This window comes from Colobus angolensis, unplaced genomic scaffold (assembly GCF_000951035.1).
Source record: "Colobus angolensis palliatus isolate OR3802 unplaced genomic scaffold, Cang.pa_1.0 Scaffold306, whole genome shotgun sequence".
In the NCBI taxonomy this organism is placed as follows: Eukaryota; Metazoa; Chordata; class Mammalia; order Primates; family Cercopithecidae; genus Colobus; species Colobus angolensis.
Genome location: NW_012116333.1, coordinates 1462213 through 1477907, shown reverse-complemented (window position 1 = coordinate 1477907; position 15695 = coordinate 1462213). Strand labels below are relative to the sequence as shown.

Genomic DNA, 15695 nt, shown 5'->3' with positions numbered 1-15695 from the left:
GCACAGTGATGAATGCTTCTGTTCTTTGTCTCATTAAACACTTGCAACTGTGTCCCCTTTTTTAAAAAAAAGAAAACTGAGACACCAGTTGTGAAGTAACCTGCCAAAGGCCACCAACTATTCAGTAGCAAAGCAGGGACTTAAGGCTAGGCTTGCAAGACTCCTAGTGCTACTGGAAATTGGTAAGACTCAAGGGTTTAAAGAGGCCTCCAAAGAAGGGTAGTTAACTGTGATGGGCCCTAAACTTCATAGTTCTTTGAATTTTTCACAGGTAAAAGGACAGAAAGCCAAGAAGAGCCTTCTGGATCAGTGGCTTCTTGGAATATTGTGTAGTCAAGCAGGAAGTCTGCGGAAGATGGAATGAGACCTCAGGGTCCACTCTTACCAACTGTTCATTTAGCTGCTATGCAAGGATTTCCTGGTGATGTTAGTGGGGGTTATTCCCTCTGTATGTCTTGGAGCAGCCATGCTGCTCATGTTTGTGAAATGATGACCAGCGCAGAATCCTGATGTTAGACACTATGAAGAAACATTAGACATGGGGTCCATCTTTAAAGGGGAATCCTACCCTGGTGATATAGTTTGTATATTCGTCCCATCTAAATCTAATGCTGGGCTGGGTGCAGTGGCTCACGCCTGTAATCCTAGCACTTTGGGAGGCCGAGTGGGCAGATCACCTGAGGTCAGGAGTTCAAGACCAGCCTGGCCAACACAGTGGAACCCCGTCTCTACTAAAAATACAAAAATCAGCCGGCTGTGGTGGTATGCGCCTATAGTCCCAGCTACTGGGGAGGTTGAGGCAGGAGAATTGCTTGAACCAGGGAGATGGAGGTTGCAGTGAGCTGAGATCACACCACTGCACTCCTGCCTGGGTAACAGAGCAAGATGCCATCTCAAAATAAATAAGTAAATCAATAAAATAAATCTAATGTTGAAATTTGATCCCCAGTGTTGGAGGTGGAGCCTGATGGGAAGTGTCTGGATCATGTGGGTAGATCCTTTATGAATGACTTGGTGCTAGTCTTGTGGAAGTGAGTGAGTTCTTACTCTTTGTTCCCATGAGAACTGGTCGTGGAAAAGAGCCAGGCACCTCCCACCTCTCTCTCTTCCTCTGTCTTGCACACATTGGTTCTCCTTTGTCTTCTGCCATGAATGGAAGCTTCCTGAGGCCTTCATCAAAAGCAGATGGTGGTGCCATGTTTCTTGTACAGCCTGCAGAACTGTGAAACAAACAAACCTCTTTTCTTTATAATTACCCAGGCTCAGGTATTGCTTTGTAGCAACACAAACAAAGACATATGGCAATGGCATATGTTGCTTGCAGGGTACCTTGGCTGATGCAGAAAGAAAAAGTCTCTGTAGAGACTCACTGTCAGTGACTACAGAGCAGGAAGCTGGCCTCAGAGCCTGGACAGAGGGTGGCTGTCGCTGCTTAACTGCAGTTCAGCTCAAGCATATGGCTCTCTGTGGGACCAGCATTGAAGGCTGGGGGATAAGTGAGGCAGGTCTTGTCACACCTTCAGGGTAATTGGATTCACCAAAGTGGCTCTGGTCAGGACCAATGAATAGAGGTGTGTTCGTCAAGATAAAAAGATCCTGGCTTCCTATTTTCAGGCAACCTCTACGATTGAATTCCCTCTACACTGACCACGCTTGCTGAAGTTGTCTTAACTGACCTAGTAGCCAACTGACCTCATCTTCTGGCACAGGATCTGACTCCTTTTGCAATAGCCTATCTGCCCTGCTCTGATACTACAAAGGGACCCCCACCCCAGCCCTCTGAGGACTCAGTAGGGTTTTAGAGGGCAGGTGTGGGTCAGGTGAGCATTCCTGGAGAACACAGTCCTCAGTGGTTCAGGATATAAGCATGGCTCAGACAGCTGTTGGCATTATCAGCCTGGCCTGGGAGAGGGGGATGCGCACAGGGTGGTGCACAGGGCCCGCAGGGAATTTACAGCGGCGTCCCCCACGGGTTCTCAGTGCCTTGGAAGACCGGTAGGGGCAGGCTCTGTCTGTCCCTGGAGGGCCCCAGCGCAGGGCGAGGCTCCAGTGCGCAGGCTCGCGGGCGCAGGTGGGATTGGACAGCGAAGAAGGCCGGCGGGCTTGGCGTGGACCCAACTGACGAGGCTGCTAGGGTTGCAGCGGGGCAGTTGGGGCGGCCCCGCAGGCCCAGGTGAGGAAAGGTGACTGGGGCCCAGGTGGGCAGGGGGCGTGCGGGAGGCCGCCGCGCCGGGCTGTGGGAGGACGGGCGTGAAGATGCCGTTGATGTGCAGGCGACCCAAGGTGTGAGTTGTGGCCCTGGCCCGGGAGGCTGCCCGGGTGGGTCTGGGCTGTGAGGTAGTGTCGCTGCAGCCCGAGGGCAGGACCCGATCCTGGCCATGTGATGCCAGCTGCACTGTGACGCGTGTTGGGGCGCCTATGCGTGACGGGACTGGGACAGGAACCCTGTGGCTCTGTGGCAGGGGAAGGCCACCAACTCCCTGAGGAGCAGCTGTGTGGTATGATTAGTAAGAAGTCGTCATCAGGCGCTAAGACAGCCAAGAACTTCCCAATGACTCAAGGGCCGGTGGAGGTAAAGAGACCTAGAAATAAATAACATGAATTCATCAATCCATTCAGCAGCTATTTTGAACGCCTCCTGTGTGCCAGACGCTGTTCCAGAAGCTCTGAATATCACTGAATGTGATAGGCAAGGCCCTCATATGCTAGCCTTGATTCAAGGAAAACTGTAGGATGGGGTAGGTTTCATTTTTGGAAGTTGTGGAATCAGTACTTACATTTTGAATGTGTTAAGTTTGAGATGCCCAGTAGGTTTTTCCCAATAAAACTTACTAGACATAAGCATAAGCTGGGGAGAATTTTACAGAGGGCTCTGACCACCTACCACCTACCACCTACAGGTGCCATGAACATTTAGCACATTCGATTTTTCATATTACCTATTCACCTTGTCTCCATTTATCAGTCACCTGGTAGTTTTTTTTTTTTTTAGTGTGGTGAAATATACACACATAAATCATCTAGTAGATATTTGGGTTGAGATATCAAATATACTTTTTAGAAATTTAAATCTGAAGTCCTGGAGGATGTCGGGCTAGAGATAATCTTTGAAATCGGCATCATATACTGTACATAGTATTTAAAATATATGGGACTGGTGAAGACATCTAGTTTAATAGTGTACACAAAGAAGAAGGGAAGCCAAAAAAGGGAGGGAGGTAGTGGTCAACCATGTTGAATGTTACTGTGTAAGATGAATTTGGTAATTAGGAGGATTTTAATCATTTTGACAAGAATAACTTTAATGGAAAAGAGGGGCATTAAGGTTGGGTAGAGGTTTTCCAAGAGAGAAGAAAGCAGAATGTTTATATGGCAATGTGATTAAACTCATAGAAAGGAAAAACTGCTGCAGATGAAAGAGGGGAACATTGTAGAGGGTAGCTGTTGAATACCTGAGAGAGGAGGAGACCCTACGCAAGTGAGTAGTTGGTTTTGAAATGAGCAGCGACACTTACTCTGTTGTAACTAGAGGAGTAGCTGAGACAACAGGTGCAGATATGGAGGGTGGTGGGAAGAGAGTCTATTGGTATAGTTGTCCATCAGCTGAGAGGGAGGGCAGCAGGGGAGAGGAAAGGTGTGGGAACTTGGAGGAGAGACATGTGACAGAGTCCTAGAGAGGGTGAAAGTGAACTTACTAGAGAAATAAAGTTGGATTCCCAGGCAGTGCTGAGGGCCCATTTGAGATGTGTAGTCATGCATTTAAAGTGATACAAACCAGTGTAGTTGTATCGTGTTCAACTTCGGAAGGGTGTTGTGAGGATTAAATAAGGTAATGCATGAAAAACATTTAATAGAGTATCAGGCATTTGATGAATGTTAACGCTTTTTATTTGAGCCCTCATTTTGTTTTTCTTTTCTGTTTATACATACGTGACTGAGGAGGGCTGGCAATTACTACCTGACAGACTGTTCTGGGGCATGTTCTCCAATCACAGAGAACTACAGTTTGCAGCTACTCAGAAGTCTGATTCCTGTTGCGGTTACATGTACACAGCGTGATAATTGAGGGTGTTTGCTTTTTAGAGGCATTGTTCTCGACTGTTTGGGCTGAGGTTTTTCACAGTAACAGTCCTTAAGTTTTTGTGAAAATCTTTTATGACTGCATTTCGTATTAGATCTGATGCGCTAGTAATCTATAGAATCTACAAATCTAAGATCAGCAGGAAAATTTTCAGTTTGATAGGTTTTCATTTCTCCCTGACCACTTGAGCTGTATTAAAATACAAATAACAATAATGGCTGACAGTAAGCTCTTGAAAGTGCCAAGCACTTTTCTAAGCACATCACATGCATAATCTTGTTTAATCGTCACCTCAACTCTACAAGGCAGGTACAATTATGTTACTGATTTTTCAGATGCAAAATTAGGCTCCAAGAGGTTAAGTAATTTGCCCAAGGTACACATACCCTGACCTCCAGTTTCTACTGCAGACAGCAATTTTTTTTTTTTTTAAACTGCTTCACCATCACTCATCTGCATTGCAGTGGAGTACTTAACATGCTGGACTCCAAAGCCAGAATGCCTGGTTTCAGAAAACTGCCACTTAGTAGCTATGGGACTTTGGGTAAATCATCTAACTTCTGTGTGCCTTTGTTTCTTTTTTGACAAAATGGAAATAATAATAGTACCTGCCTGATAGGGCTATTATCATTGCAATTGAGAATCACATGAGTTAATATATTCAATATGCCTAATAGAGTGCCTGGTTGTTTAAATGCCACTATTATCACCTGCTTGCTAGTACTACCATGGAGCAGTATATACTGATTGGTTTGATCAAAATAATACTCCAAGTGTCCTGTTATTGTGTCTAAGCAGAGTTTTAAAATTGCAGCCCACTATATTATTCCCACCTCAGGGATCACTCCTGTTTCCTCTGAGTTTATCTCTCTGAGGGAAACAAATAGATAACAGTTTGCTTCTAGGAGCAGAAAACAACTCAAATTTCATTCAGACTCATTTGACCAATAGAGTTCATTTCATTCATCCTGGCATTGCATACCGCTTAGCAAAGGGGAATAAGGCTTGGGAAGTAATGTGATTCCATGTTGCTTTTCCCAGATCAGGAGCCCATTTAGAGGAATTTGGTTAGAAAGGCCAATGGACTGCATGGCCAGTATTGGGCACAGTATATGGTAGGTGATGTGGGTCAGTGGGCTGGACATAAAAGTGTTCTGAAAAGATCTGTAAAGTCTTTGGAGTTACTATGATGTGTTGTGTCAGTTACTGATTAAAAGTGACTGGCAGGCTTGGCATTTGAGACCAGTGAAAGTTCTAAGTGATCTTTGCTGATATGCAACACGTAGAGTAAATGTATGATAAAAATTAGTAATTCTCAGTGAGTTTGCATCAGAATCACCAGTGGGAGCTTTATGAAGATTTGCAGAATGACAGGCTCCACTTCCACAGATTCTGAATCAGTAAGTCTCAGCAGGGTTCTGGAATCAATCAACTTTTTTAAGAGCTCCCCAAGTGACTGTGATGTGCAGTTAGCATGGGATATCATTAGTACAAATCAGTGCTTTTAAGCCCTGTGTTTTACAATTACCTTTCAATCAGCTTTTTAAAAACATACTGATGTTCTGGAGCCACCCCAGGGATTCTGATTTAATTTAGCCTGGGTGAGGTCTGGACATTGGTGTGTTTCTTTAAAAAAATTTCTCATTTTTGAGAAATTTTGTGATTCTAATGTACAGCTAGGTTTGAAAATCACTGGCATAGTCAGCTAGATTTCCCGCCATAGTTTATTTACTCTTGAAAATTTAAACATAGCTTCAGGCAATATCTTACCACCAGGAAAGTGGAAAAATGAGCATTTCTGAATTTCTCCAATGTAAATGTTCAATATGATAATCAGGTAACAACAAAAAATGTGAATTGCTGATAGAATTAGCATTTCTTACACTAAGCTATGAAGATTTGATCAAGTTTCCCCTGGGGATGAGAACTTACATTTCCCAAGAGCTTTATATGGAATCTCAATATTTCAGCAACTCTGGGAGGTACATATAATTCCCGTTTTGTAGATGAGAATTTTGAGGCTAAGGGAGGTTAAGTAGCTTGCACACTCAGTTGTGTACATTTCCAAGGTCTAGGTTCCATTTTCTCAGTGATTCTCAACTTTGAGTGCACGCTGGGATCACCTGGGGAACTTTGAAATTACAAGTGCTTGGCTGGGCGCAGTGGCTCACGCCTGTAATCCCAGCACTTTGGGAGGCCAAGGCAGGTGGATCATGAGGTCAGGAGATCGAGACCATCCTGGCTAACATGGTGAAACCCCATCTCTACTAAAAATACAAAAATTAGCTGGGCGTGGTGGCATGCACATGTAGTTCCAGCTACTTGGGAGGCTGAGGCAGAAGAATCACTGGAAGCTGGGAGGTGGAGATTGTAGTGAGCCAAGATCACGCCACTGCACCCCAGCCTGGCAACAGAGCGAGACTCCGTCTAAAAAGAAAAAGAAAAAAAAATTACCAGTGCTGGTGTTCCATTCTCAGAGATGCTGATTTTGTTGTCTGGTGTGGCCTGGAATTGGGATTTTGCAAAGCTCTCCAGCTAATTCTAATGTGCAGCAGAAACTGGGAATCATGCATTACACCATGCAGCTTCCTGGTGGTCTAAATTAATTTTCTCGTACAGTCGTAGGTTGCCCTTCTGTAGACTGCTGTGACTGGGTTCCTTGCCTTCGTACATTCACGTATAGATATCTTAGTATCTTTTCTTTACACTCCTTCCTCAACTTTTAGCAAATAGGTAAAGGTTGCCAGACACTGTTCTTGGTGCCAGAATGACACAGTGATGACAGGGCAGACCAAGTTGCCAGCCTCATAGTACTTATATTGGGGAGGTAGACAATAAACATGTGAGAAGATGCATATGGACTTACATAGGTAAGCAAACTTTAAGGTAATGAAAAGTGCTTTGGGGAAAAGTAAAGTAGGATGGTAAATAGTGATCTCAGCAGCAATGCATGAGAGTCCATTTGCTCCACATCTTCACCAGAACCACTTTGTATTGGATTGTGTTTGTGTGCTTGATTTTAGCATTTCTAGTAGGTATGTAGTAGTAGTATTTCGTTATGGTTTTCCTTTGCATTTTTGTGTTGGCCAGTTCATGAAAATACATCTTTTCATGTATTTATTTGCCATCTATGTTTCTTCTTTGGTGAAGTATCTGTTCACATTTTTCGACTATTTAAAATTGGGTCATCCTCTTTTTGAGTTATAAGAGTCTATATATTTAGGACATAAGTCCTTCCTCAGATGTGTGTTTTGCAAATATCTTCTCCTAGACTGGGGCTTGACTTTGCATTTTCTTAATGCTATCTTCTGAAGAGCAGAAGATTTTAATTATTTTGAAGTCGAGTTATCAATTATTTCTTTTGTGGTTTGTGCTTAGTGTCTTAAGAAATAAAGGATTATAAATTATTCTACTACAAAGACACATGCACACGTATGTTTATTGCGGCACTATTCACAATAGCAAAGACTTGGAATCAACCCAAATGTCCATCTGTGACAGACTGGATTAAGAAAATGTGGCACATATACACCATGGAATACTATGCAGCCATAAAAAAGGATGAGTTTGCGTCCTTTGTAGGGACATGGATGCAGCTGGAAACCATCATTCTTAGCAAACTATCACAAGAAGAGAAAACCAAACACCGTATGTTCTCACTCATAGGTGGGAACTGAACAATGAGATCACTTGGACTCGGGAAGGGGAACATCACACACTGGGGCTTATCATGGGGAGGAGGGGAGGGGGGAGGGATTGCATTGGGGAGTTATACCTGATATAAATGATGAATTGATGGGTGCTGACGAGTTGATGGGTGCAGCACACCAACATGGCACAAGTATACATATGTAACAAACCTGCACGTTATGCACATGTACCCTAGAACTTAAAGTATAATAAAAAAAAAAAAAGGAAAAAAAAAAAGAAATCTTTGTTTAATCCAGTGTCACAAAAGTTTTCCCCTAAGTTTTCATCTAGAAGTTTTATAGGTTTAGAGTTTGCATTTAGGTCTGTCATCTATTTTGAGTTGATTTTTGTACATAATGTGAGTATGGGGTGAAGTTTATAATTCTGTGTGTGGATGTCTCATTTCCCCAACACTCTTGTTGAAAGCACTATCCTATCCCCATTATATTATCTTGACACCTTTCCCCTCCTAAATCAATTGTTACTATGTGTGAACTATTTCTAATCTCTCTGTTCTTTCCTGCTGAGGTATATGTCTATTCTTATACCAGCACCACATTGGATATTCCATTCATAATTTCTATTCATTATAGGGAGGTCCTAGTTAGTGAAATAAAGGAAGGAAAAGATATAAGCATACTACACAGATTAAAAAGGAAGAAATAAAATTGTCTTTATTTGCAGACAACATGATTGTTTATGTAGGAACCTGAGGAATCTACAAAAAAGCTACTAGAAATAACATGACTTTGGCAAAGACACAGGATGTGAGGCCAATATACAAAAATCAATTGTACTTATCACTGGCAATGAACAATTGGAAATTAAAACTTAAAAACACAATTGGCAATAGTGTCAAAAACATGAAAAACTGAGGGATAAATCTAATGAAGTTCTGTAATATTTGAATACTAAAAACTATAAAACATTGAAGAGGGAAAGAAAACCAAATAAATGGAGAAATAAATCTATTCTATTTGATAATATTTTGTTAAGGATTTTTTTTTGCATATATATTCATGAGAGATATTGGTCTATAAAGATACTGGTCTGTAATATTCTTGATTTTGGTATCAAGGTTAATGGCGGTCTCATAAATTACTTGAGAGTGTTCCCTTTTCTATTTTCTGGACCATTTTGTATAGGAGTGTTATTCTTCCTTAAAGGTTTGGTAGAGTTCAACAGGGAGGTGTCTGGGCCTAAAGTTTCCTTGTGTTAGTTTTATACCATCGACTCAAGTTTTAAAACTATACATGGCTATTCAGATTTTATGTGCTACTCAGTTCTTTTTGAGTGAACTTTAATACTTTGGGTCTTTCAAGGAATTAGTTCCTTTCATCTATGTTATCAACTTTGGCATATAGTTGTTTGTAATACTTTCTTATTATCCTTTTAATGGCATTAACATTAGGATCTGTAGTGAAGTCCTCTTTTTCATTTCATTTCTGATTTTGGTTATTTGTGTATTCCATCTTCTCTGCCTCTCTTTTTCTCTCCCTACTCTAACTCTTCCTCTTTCCTTCTCCCCTCTTCCTTTCTTTCAATAGTCAGTCTAGAGCTGCACTGTTCAATAGTTATCCCTAGTCACATGTGTCTATTTAAATGTAAATTAATTTCAATAAAATTACATTGAAAATTGAGTTCCTCGGTCACACTGGCCACATTTTAAGTGACCAGTAGTCACAAGTGGCTTCCATATTGGAGGGTGCTGCTAAATAGAATGTTTTCATCATTCTACAAAGTTCTACTGGACATTGAGGGTCTAGAGGTTAGTAATTTTTCTTTAAATCTTTTCACGGACCTGTTTTGGATTTCATTGATTTTTCTCTGTTGTTTTTTATTTTCCACTTCATTGATTTTTTGCTCTTTATTATTTCCCTCTTTTTGCTTGCCTTGGATTTAATTTCTTTTTTAATTTCTTAAAGTAGGACCTTAGATTACTCATTTGAGGCCTCTATTGTTTCCTAATATAAATATTTAATACTATAAATTTCTCTATCAGCACTGTTTTAGCTGCATCCACGAATTTTGATGTTGTATTTTTACCTTCATTCAATTCAGAATATTGCATAGTTTCATTTGTCACTTCTTTGAATTTGGAGTTATTTAGAAATATATTGTTTAATTTCCAAATATTTGAGAATTTTAAAGATGTATTTCTTTGATTTATATTTTAATTCCATTTTAAAAAACATATTTTGTATTTCAGTTTAATGTTTTATGGTTTGTTTTTAGGCCCGGAATATGGACTATCCTTGTGAATGTTCCATGTCTACTTTAATACTTATTTTGTTGTTGGCTGGGATGCCCTATAAAAGTTAGGCCAAATTGCTTCATAGTGTTGTTCAGGTTTTCTGTCCTTATTATCTGTCTACTTGTCTCCAACATTGTTGTAGATTTTTCTGTTTTTTCATTTCAGTTTTCATTTTATCACTTTGGAAGCTATGTTGTTGGATACACACACATTTAGAATTCTTACGTATTATGTAATGCCCCTTTTTATTTCTTTTTATTTCTGGAGATGTTTATCATTTTTTAAAGTCTATGTTGTCGATGTTAATATGGCCATTCTATCTTTCTTTTGATCGGTGTTTACATGGATTATCTTTTTTGCATTTTTTAAATTTATCATGTCTTTATAGGTAAGGTGGGTTTCTTGTAGACAGTATATAATTGGATCTCACTTTTCAAATCCTGTCAGACAATCCCTGACTTTTAATTTGGATGGCCAGACCATTTACATTTAATATAGTTATTGATATGATTAGATTGTAATCTGTTATCTTGCAAGGTTTGCACTTGCCTTACCTGTGCTGTAATCTATTTTCTTCTTTTCCTATACTCTTTTGGTTTAAATGAGGCTTGCTTTACTTACTCAATTTTTTACTCCATTTTATCTCCACGCTGCCCTTTTCAGAGAAAAGCTTCTGCTTTTTCTCCTCCATGCTTCTTCTCCTTCTTTTTATTCTTTTTCTTAGTGGTTACTCTAGGCTATATAAGTTTGTCACAGTCTACCTTCAAATAATATATCTTTTCACATATAGTATAATATATATACCTTACAGCGGTATGCTTCCATTATTTCCCACCCATACTTTGTGTTATGATTGCCATACATTTTACATCTGCATATCTTATAAACTCCACCATGTAATTGTCATTATTTTTGCTTTAGACAATTATCTTTTTAAATTCTTGTTCTTTTCACTCTTAAAAATCTTATTTTATAGACTACTTTTAGAACAGTTTTAGATTTATAAAAAATTGAGCAGATAGTACAGAAAGTTACCGTATACCCCCTCAGCCCCATGGTTTTCCCTATTGTTAATATGTTGCTTTTGTTTGGTACATTTGTTATAGTTAATAAACCTATATCCATAGATTAGTATTAACTGAAGTCTCTAGTTTACATTAAGGTTCACTAGTTATATTGTACATTTCTATGGGTTTTGACAAATGTATAATGTCATGTATCCACAATTATAGTATCATACAAAATAGTTTCATTGCCCTAAAGGTCTTCTGTGCTTCATCTATTCATTATTCCAGCTCAACCCCTGGACGCCTGCTAACCACTGATCTTTTTGCTGTCTCAAAAGCTTTGCTTTTCCTACAGTGTCATATAGTTGGAATTATATAGTATGCAGCCTTTCAAATTGGCTTCTTTTCTTTAGAAACATTGATTTAAGCTTTCTCCATATCTTATTATAGCTTGATAGCTTATTGTTTATCATTATATAGATAGATGCTCCTTGAAAGGGCCATATATGCAAAATAACCCCCAAATACAGAAGGAGCCAAGAAATCAAAGAATGAGGCAGGCATATCTAGTTTATTGGCAGAGGGTGATTTTTAGGGGGAACTTATGGAGACAAATGTGTTCTTGGACAGAAATGTGTTCTTTTAAGAGAGGCAGATGTTCACACCATTACTCCCCCGACTCAGGGTTTATATACCATAGGGAAAGAGTGTATATATGCTCCATAGACAAGTAAAGACACCCCTCCAGAACAGGCAAGATTTCTCTATGTATCATAGCCTATAATTTGTGTGATAACATCAAGGTCCACATGTTCTTACACTATGGATAAGAAATAAGGTAGGAATCAGGAGGCATTTCCAGGACTGGGGTTCATCAGATTAGCATCCAAAATGGAGTAACTTCTGTCTCCACAGTGGATACATCACAGTTTGTTCAAATTGGGAAGTACATCTTGGTTGCTTCCAGTTTTGTGTGATTATGAATTAAGCAGCTATACACATTTGAATGCAAGTTTTGTGTGAATGTAAGTTTTCAGATTAATTAGGTGAATACCTAGGAGTACAGTTGCTGGATAGTATGGCAATACTATGTGTAGCTTTGAAGGAATTTGCTTAAAGTGTCTTTAAAGAGGCTGTACCATTTTGCATTCCCACTGACAATGAATGAGTGTTCCTGTTGCTCCATATATTCACCATCATTTGCTATTGTCAGTTTTTTGTTTTTTACCCATTCTAATAGGTATATAGTATTGTCTCATTGTTGTTTTAGTTTGCAATTCCAATAAGGACATATGATGCTAAGCATCTTTTCATATGCTTATTTGCCACCATTATAACTTCTTTTAGGAGGTGTCAATTTAGATATTTTGCCAACTTTATTTTATTTTGTTTCTTTTACTTTATTTCTTTTTTATTTTACTTTAAGTTCTAGGGTATGTGTGCACAATGTGCAGGTTTGTTACATAGGTATACATGTGCCATGTTGGTTTACTGTGTCCATTAACTCGTCATTTACATAAGGCATATCTCCTAATGCTATCCCTCCCCTAGCCCCCCACCCCATGACAGGCCCTGGTGTGTGATTTTCGCCACCCTATGTCCAAGTGTTCTCATTGTTCAGTTCCCACCTATGAGTGAGAACATGTGGTGTTTGGTTTTCTGTCATTGTGATAGTTTGCTCAGAATGATGGTTTCCAGCTTCATTCATGTCCCTGCAAAGGGCATGAACTCATCCATTTTTATGGCTGCATAGTATTCCACGGTGTATATGTACCACATTTTCTTAATCCAGTCTATCATTGATGGACATTTGGGTTGGTTCCAAGTCTTTGCTATTGTGAATAGTGTTGCAATAAACATACGTGTGCATGTGCTTTATAGCAGCATGATTTATAATCCTTTGGATATATACCCAGTAATGGGATTGCTGGGTCAAATGGTATTTCTAGTCCTAGATCCTTGAGGAATCACCACATTCTCTCCAGCACCTGTTGTTTCCTGACATTTTAATGATCGCTATTCTAACTGGTGTGAGATGGTATCTCATTGTGGTTTTGATTTGCATTTCTCTGATGACCAGTGATGAGGAACATTTTTTCATGTGTCTGTTGGCTGCATAAATGTCTTCTTTTGAGAACTGTCTGTTCATATCCTTTGCCCACTTTTTGATGGGGTTGTTTGTTTTTTTCTTGTAAATTTGTTTGAGTTCTTTGTAGGTTCTGGATATTAGCCCTTTGTCAGATGAGTAGGTTGCAAAAATTTTCTCCCATTCTGTGGGTTGCCTGTTCACTCTGATGGTAGTTTCTTTTGCTGTGCAGAAGCTCTTTAGTTTAATTAGATCCCATTTGTCAAGTTTGGCTTTCATTGCCATTACTTTTGGTGTTTTAGACATGAAGTCTTTGCCCATGCCTATGTCCTGAGTGGTATTGCCTAGGTTTTCTTCTAGGGCTTTTATGGTTTTGGATCTAACATTTAAGTCTTTAATCTATCTTGAATTAATTTTTGTATAAGGTATAAGGAAGGAATTCAGTTTCAGCTTTCTACACATGGCTAGCCAGTTTTCACAGCACCATTTATTAAATACGGAATCCTTTCCCAATTTCTTGTTTTTGTCAGTATTGTCAAAGATCAGATGGTCGTAGATGTGTGGTGTTATTTCTGAGGCCTCTGTTCTGTTCCATTGGTCTATATTTCTTTTTTGGTTCCATATGAACTTTAAAGCAGTTTTTTCCAATTCTGTGAAGAAAGTCATTGGTAGCTTCATGGGGATGGCATTGAGTCTATAAATTACCTTGGGCAGTATGGCCATTTTCATGATATCGATTCTTCCTATCCATTAGCATGGAACATTCTTCCATTTGTTTGTGTCTGCTTTTGTTTTGTTGAGCAGTGGTTTGTAGTTCTCCTTGAAGAGGTCTTTCACATCCCTTGTAAGTTGGATTCCTAGGTATGTTATTCTCTTCTTAGGAATTGCGAATGGGAGTTCACTCATGATCTGGCTGTTTGTCTGTTATTGGTGTATAGGAATGCTTGTGATTTTTGCACATTGATTTTGTATTCTGAGACTTTGCTGAAGTTGCGTATCAGCTTAAGGAGATTTGGGGCTGAGACGATGGAGTTTTCTAAATATGCAATCATGTTATCTGCAAACAGGGACAATCTGACTTCTACTTTTCCTAACTGAATACCCTTCATTTCTTTCTCTTGCCTGATTGCCCTGACCAGAACTTCCAACACTATGTTGAATAGGAGTGGTGAGAGAGGACATTCCTGTCTTGTGCCAGTTTTCGAAGAGAATGCTTCCAGTTTTTGCCTATTCAGTATGATATTGGCTGCGGGTTTGTCATAAATAGCTCTTACCATTTGGAGATACATTATATCAGTACTTAGTTTATTGAGAGTTTTTAGCATGAAGGGCTGTTGAATTTTGTTGAAGGCCTTTTCTGCATCTATTGAGATAATCATGTGGTTTTTGTCTTTGGTTCTGTTTATATGCTGGATTATGTTTCTTGATTTGCATTTGTTGAACTAGGCTTGCATCCTAGGGATGAAGCTGACTTGATCGTGGTGGATAAGGTTTTTGATGTGCTGCTGGATTCAGTTTGCCAGTACTAAGAATTTTCGCATGGATGTTCATCAGGGATATTGGTCTAAAATTCTCTTTTTTTTGTTGTGTCTCTGCCAGGCTTTGGTAACAGGATGATGCCGGCCTCATAAAATGAGTTAGGGAGGATTCCCTCTTTTTTTATTGATTGGAATAGTTTCCGAAGGAATAGTACCAGCTCCTCTTTTTACCTCTGGTAAAATTTGGCTGTGAATCCGTCTGGTCCTGGACTTTTTTTGGTTGGCAGGCTATTAATTACTGCCTCAATTTCAGAGCCTATTACTGGTCTATTCAAAGATTCAACCTCTTCCTGATTTAGTCTTGGGAGGGTATATGTGTCCAGGAATTTATCCATTTCTTTTGTCGTTTATTTGCATTGAGGTGTTTATAGTATTCTCTGAGGGTAGTTTGCATTTCTGTGGGATCAGTGGTGATAGCTCCTTTATCATTTTTTATTGCATCTATTTGGTTCTTATCTCTTTTCTTCTTTATTAGTCTTGCTGGTGGTCCATCAGTTTTGTTGATCTTTTCAAAAAATCAGCTCCTGGATTCATTGATTTTTTGAAGGGCTTTTGTGTGTGTGTGTGTGTGTGTGTGTGTGTGTCTCTATCTCCTTCAGTTCTGCTCTGATATTAGTTATTTCCTGCCTTCTGCTAGCTTTTGAAAGTGTTTGCTCTTGCTTCTCTAGTTATTTTAATTGTGATGTTAGGTTGTTGATTTTAGATCTTTCCTGCTTTCTCTTGTGGGCATTTAGTGCTATAAATTTCCCTCTACACACTGCTTTAAGTGTATCCCAGAGATTCTGGTACGTTGTGTCTTTGTTCTCATTGGTTTCAAAGAGCATCTTTATTTCTGCTTTCATTTTGTTATTTACCCAGTAGTCATTCAGGAGCAGGTTGTTCAGTTTCCATGTAACTGTGCAGTTTTGAGTTCTAATTTGATTGCACTGTGGTCTGAGAGACAATTTGTTGTGATTTCTGTTCTTTTCCATTTGTTGAGGAGTGCTTTACTTCCAACTATGTGGTCAATTTTGGAATAAGTGCAATGTGGTGCTGAGAA

General features: G+C 39.5%; 1 protein-coding gene across 17 annotated transcripts in view; it reads left to right on the top strand.

The window, feature by feature from the left end:
- The first annotated feature begins 2073 nt into the window (after positions 1-2073).
- PTPN20 (protein tyrosine phosphatase, non-receptor type 20) overlaps positions 2074-15695 on the top strand; it is a 109667-nt gene continuing 96045 nt past the window's right edge. For 6 of the 17 annotated variants that reach the window (XM_011950349.1, XM_011950342.1, XM_011950334.1 and 3 more), the window contains exon 1: positions 2446-2507. Coding sequence is in view for 5 of the 17 variants with exons in the window: in XM_011950343.1 (XP_011805733.1) it covers positions 2501-2507 (7 nt within the window). In the remaining 12 variants the exon portion in view is untranslated. Of the gene's footprint in view, positions 2174-2386; positions 2508-15695 lie in introns of those variants that run through there. The other 11 variants (XM_011950343.1, XM_011950335.1, XM_011950339.1 and 8 more) reach the window with 6 other exon arrangements.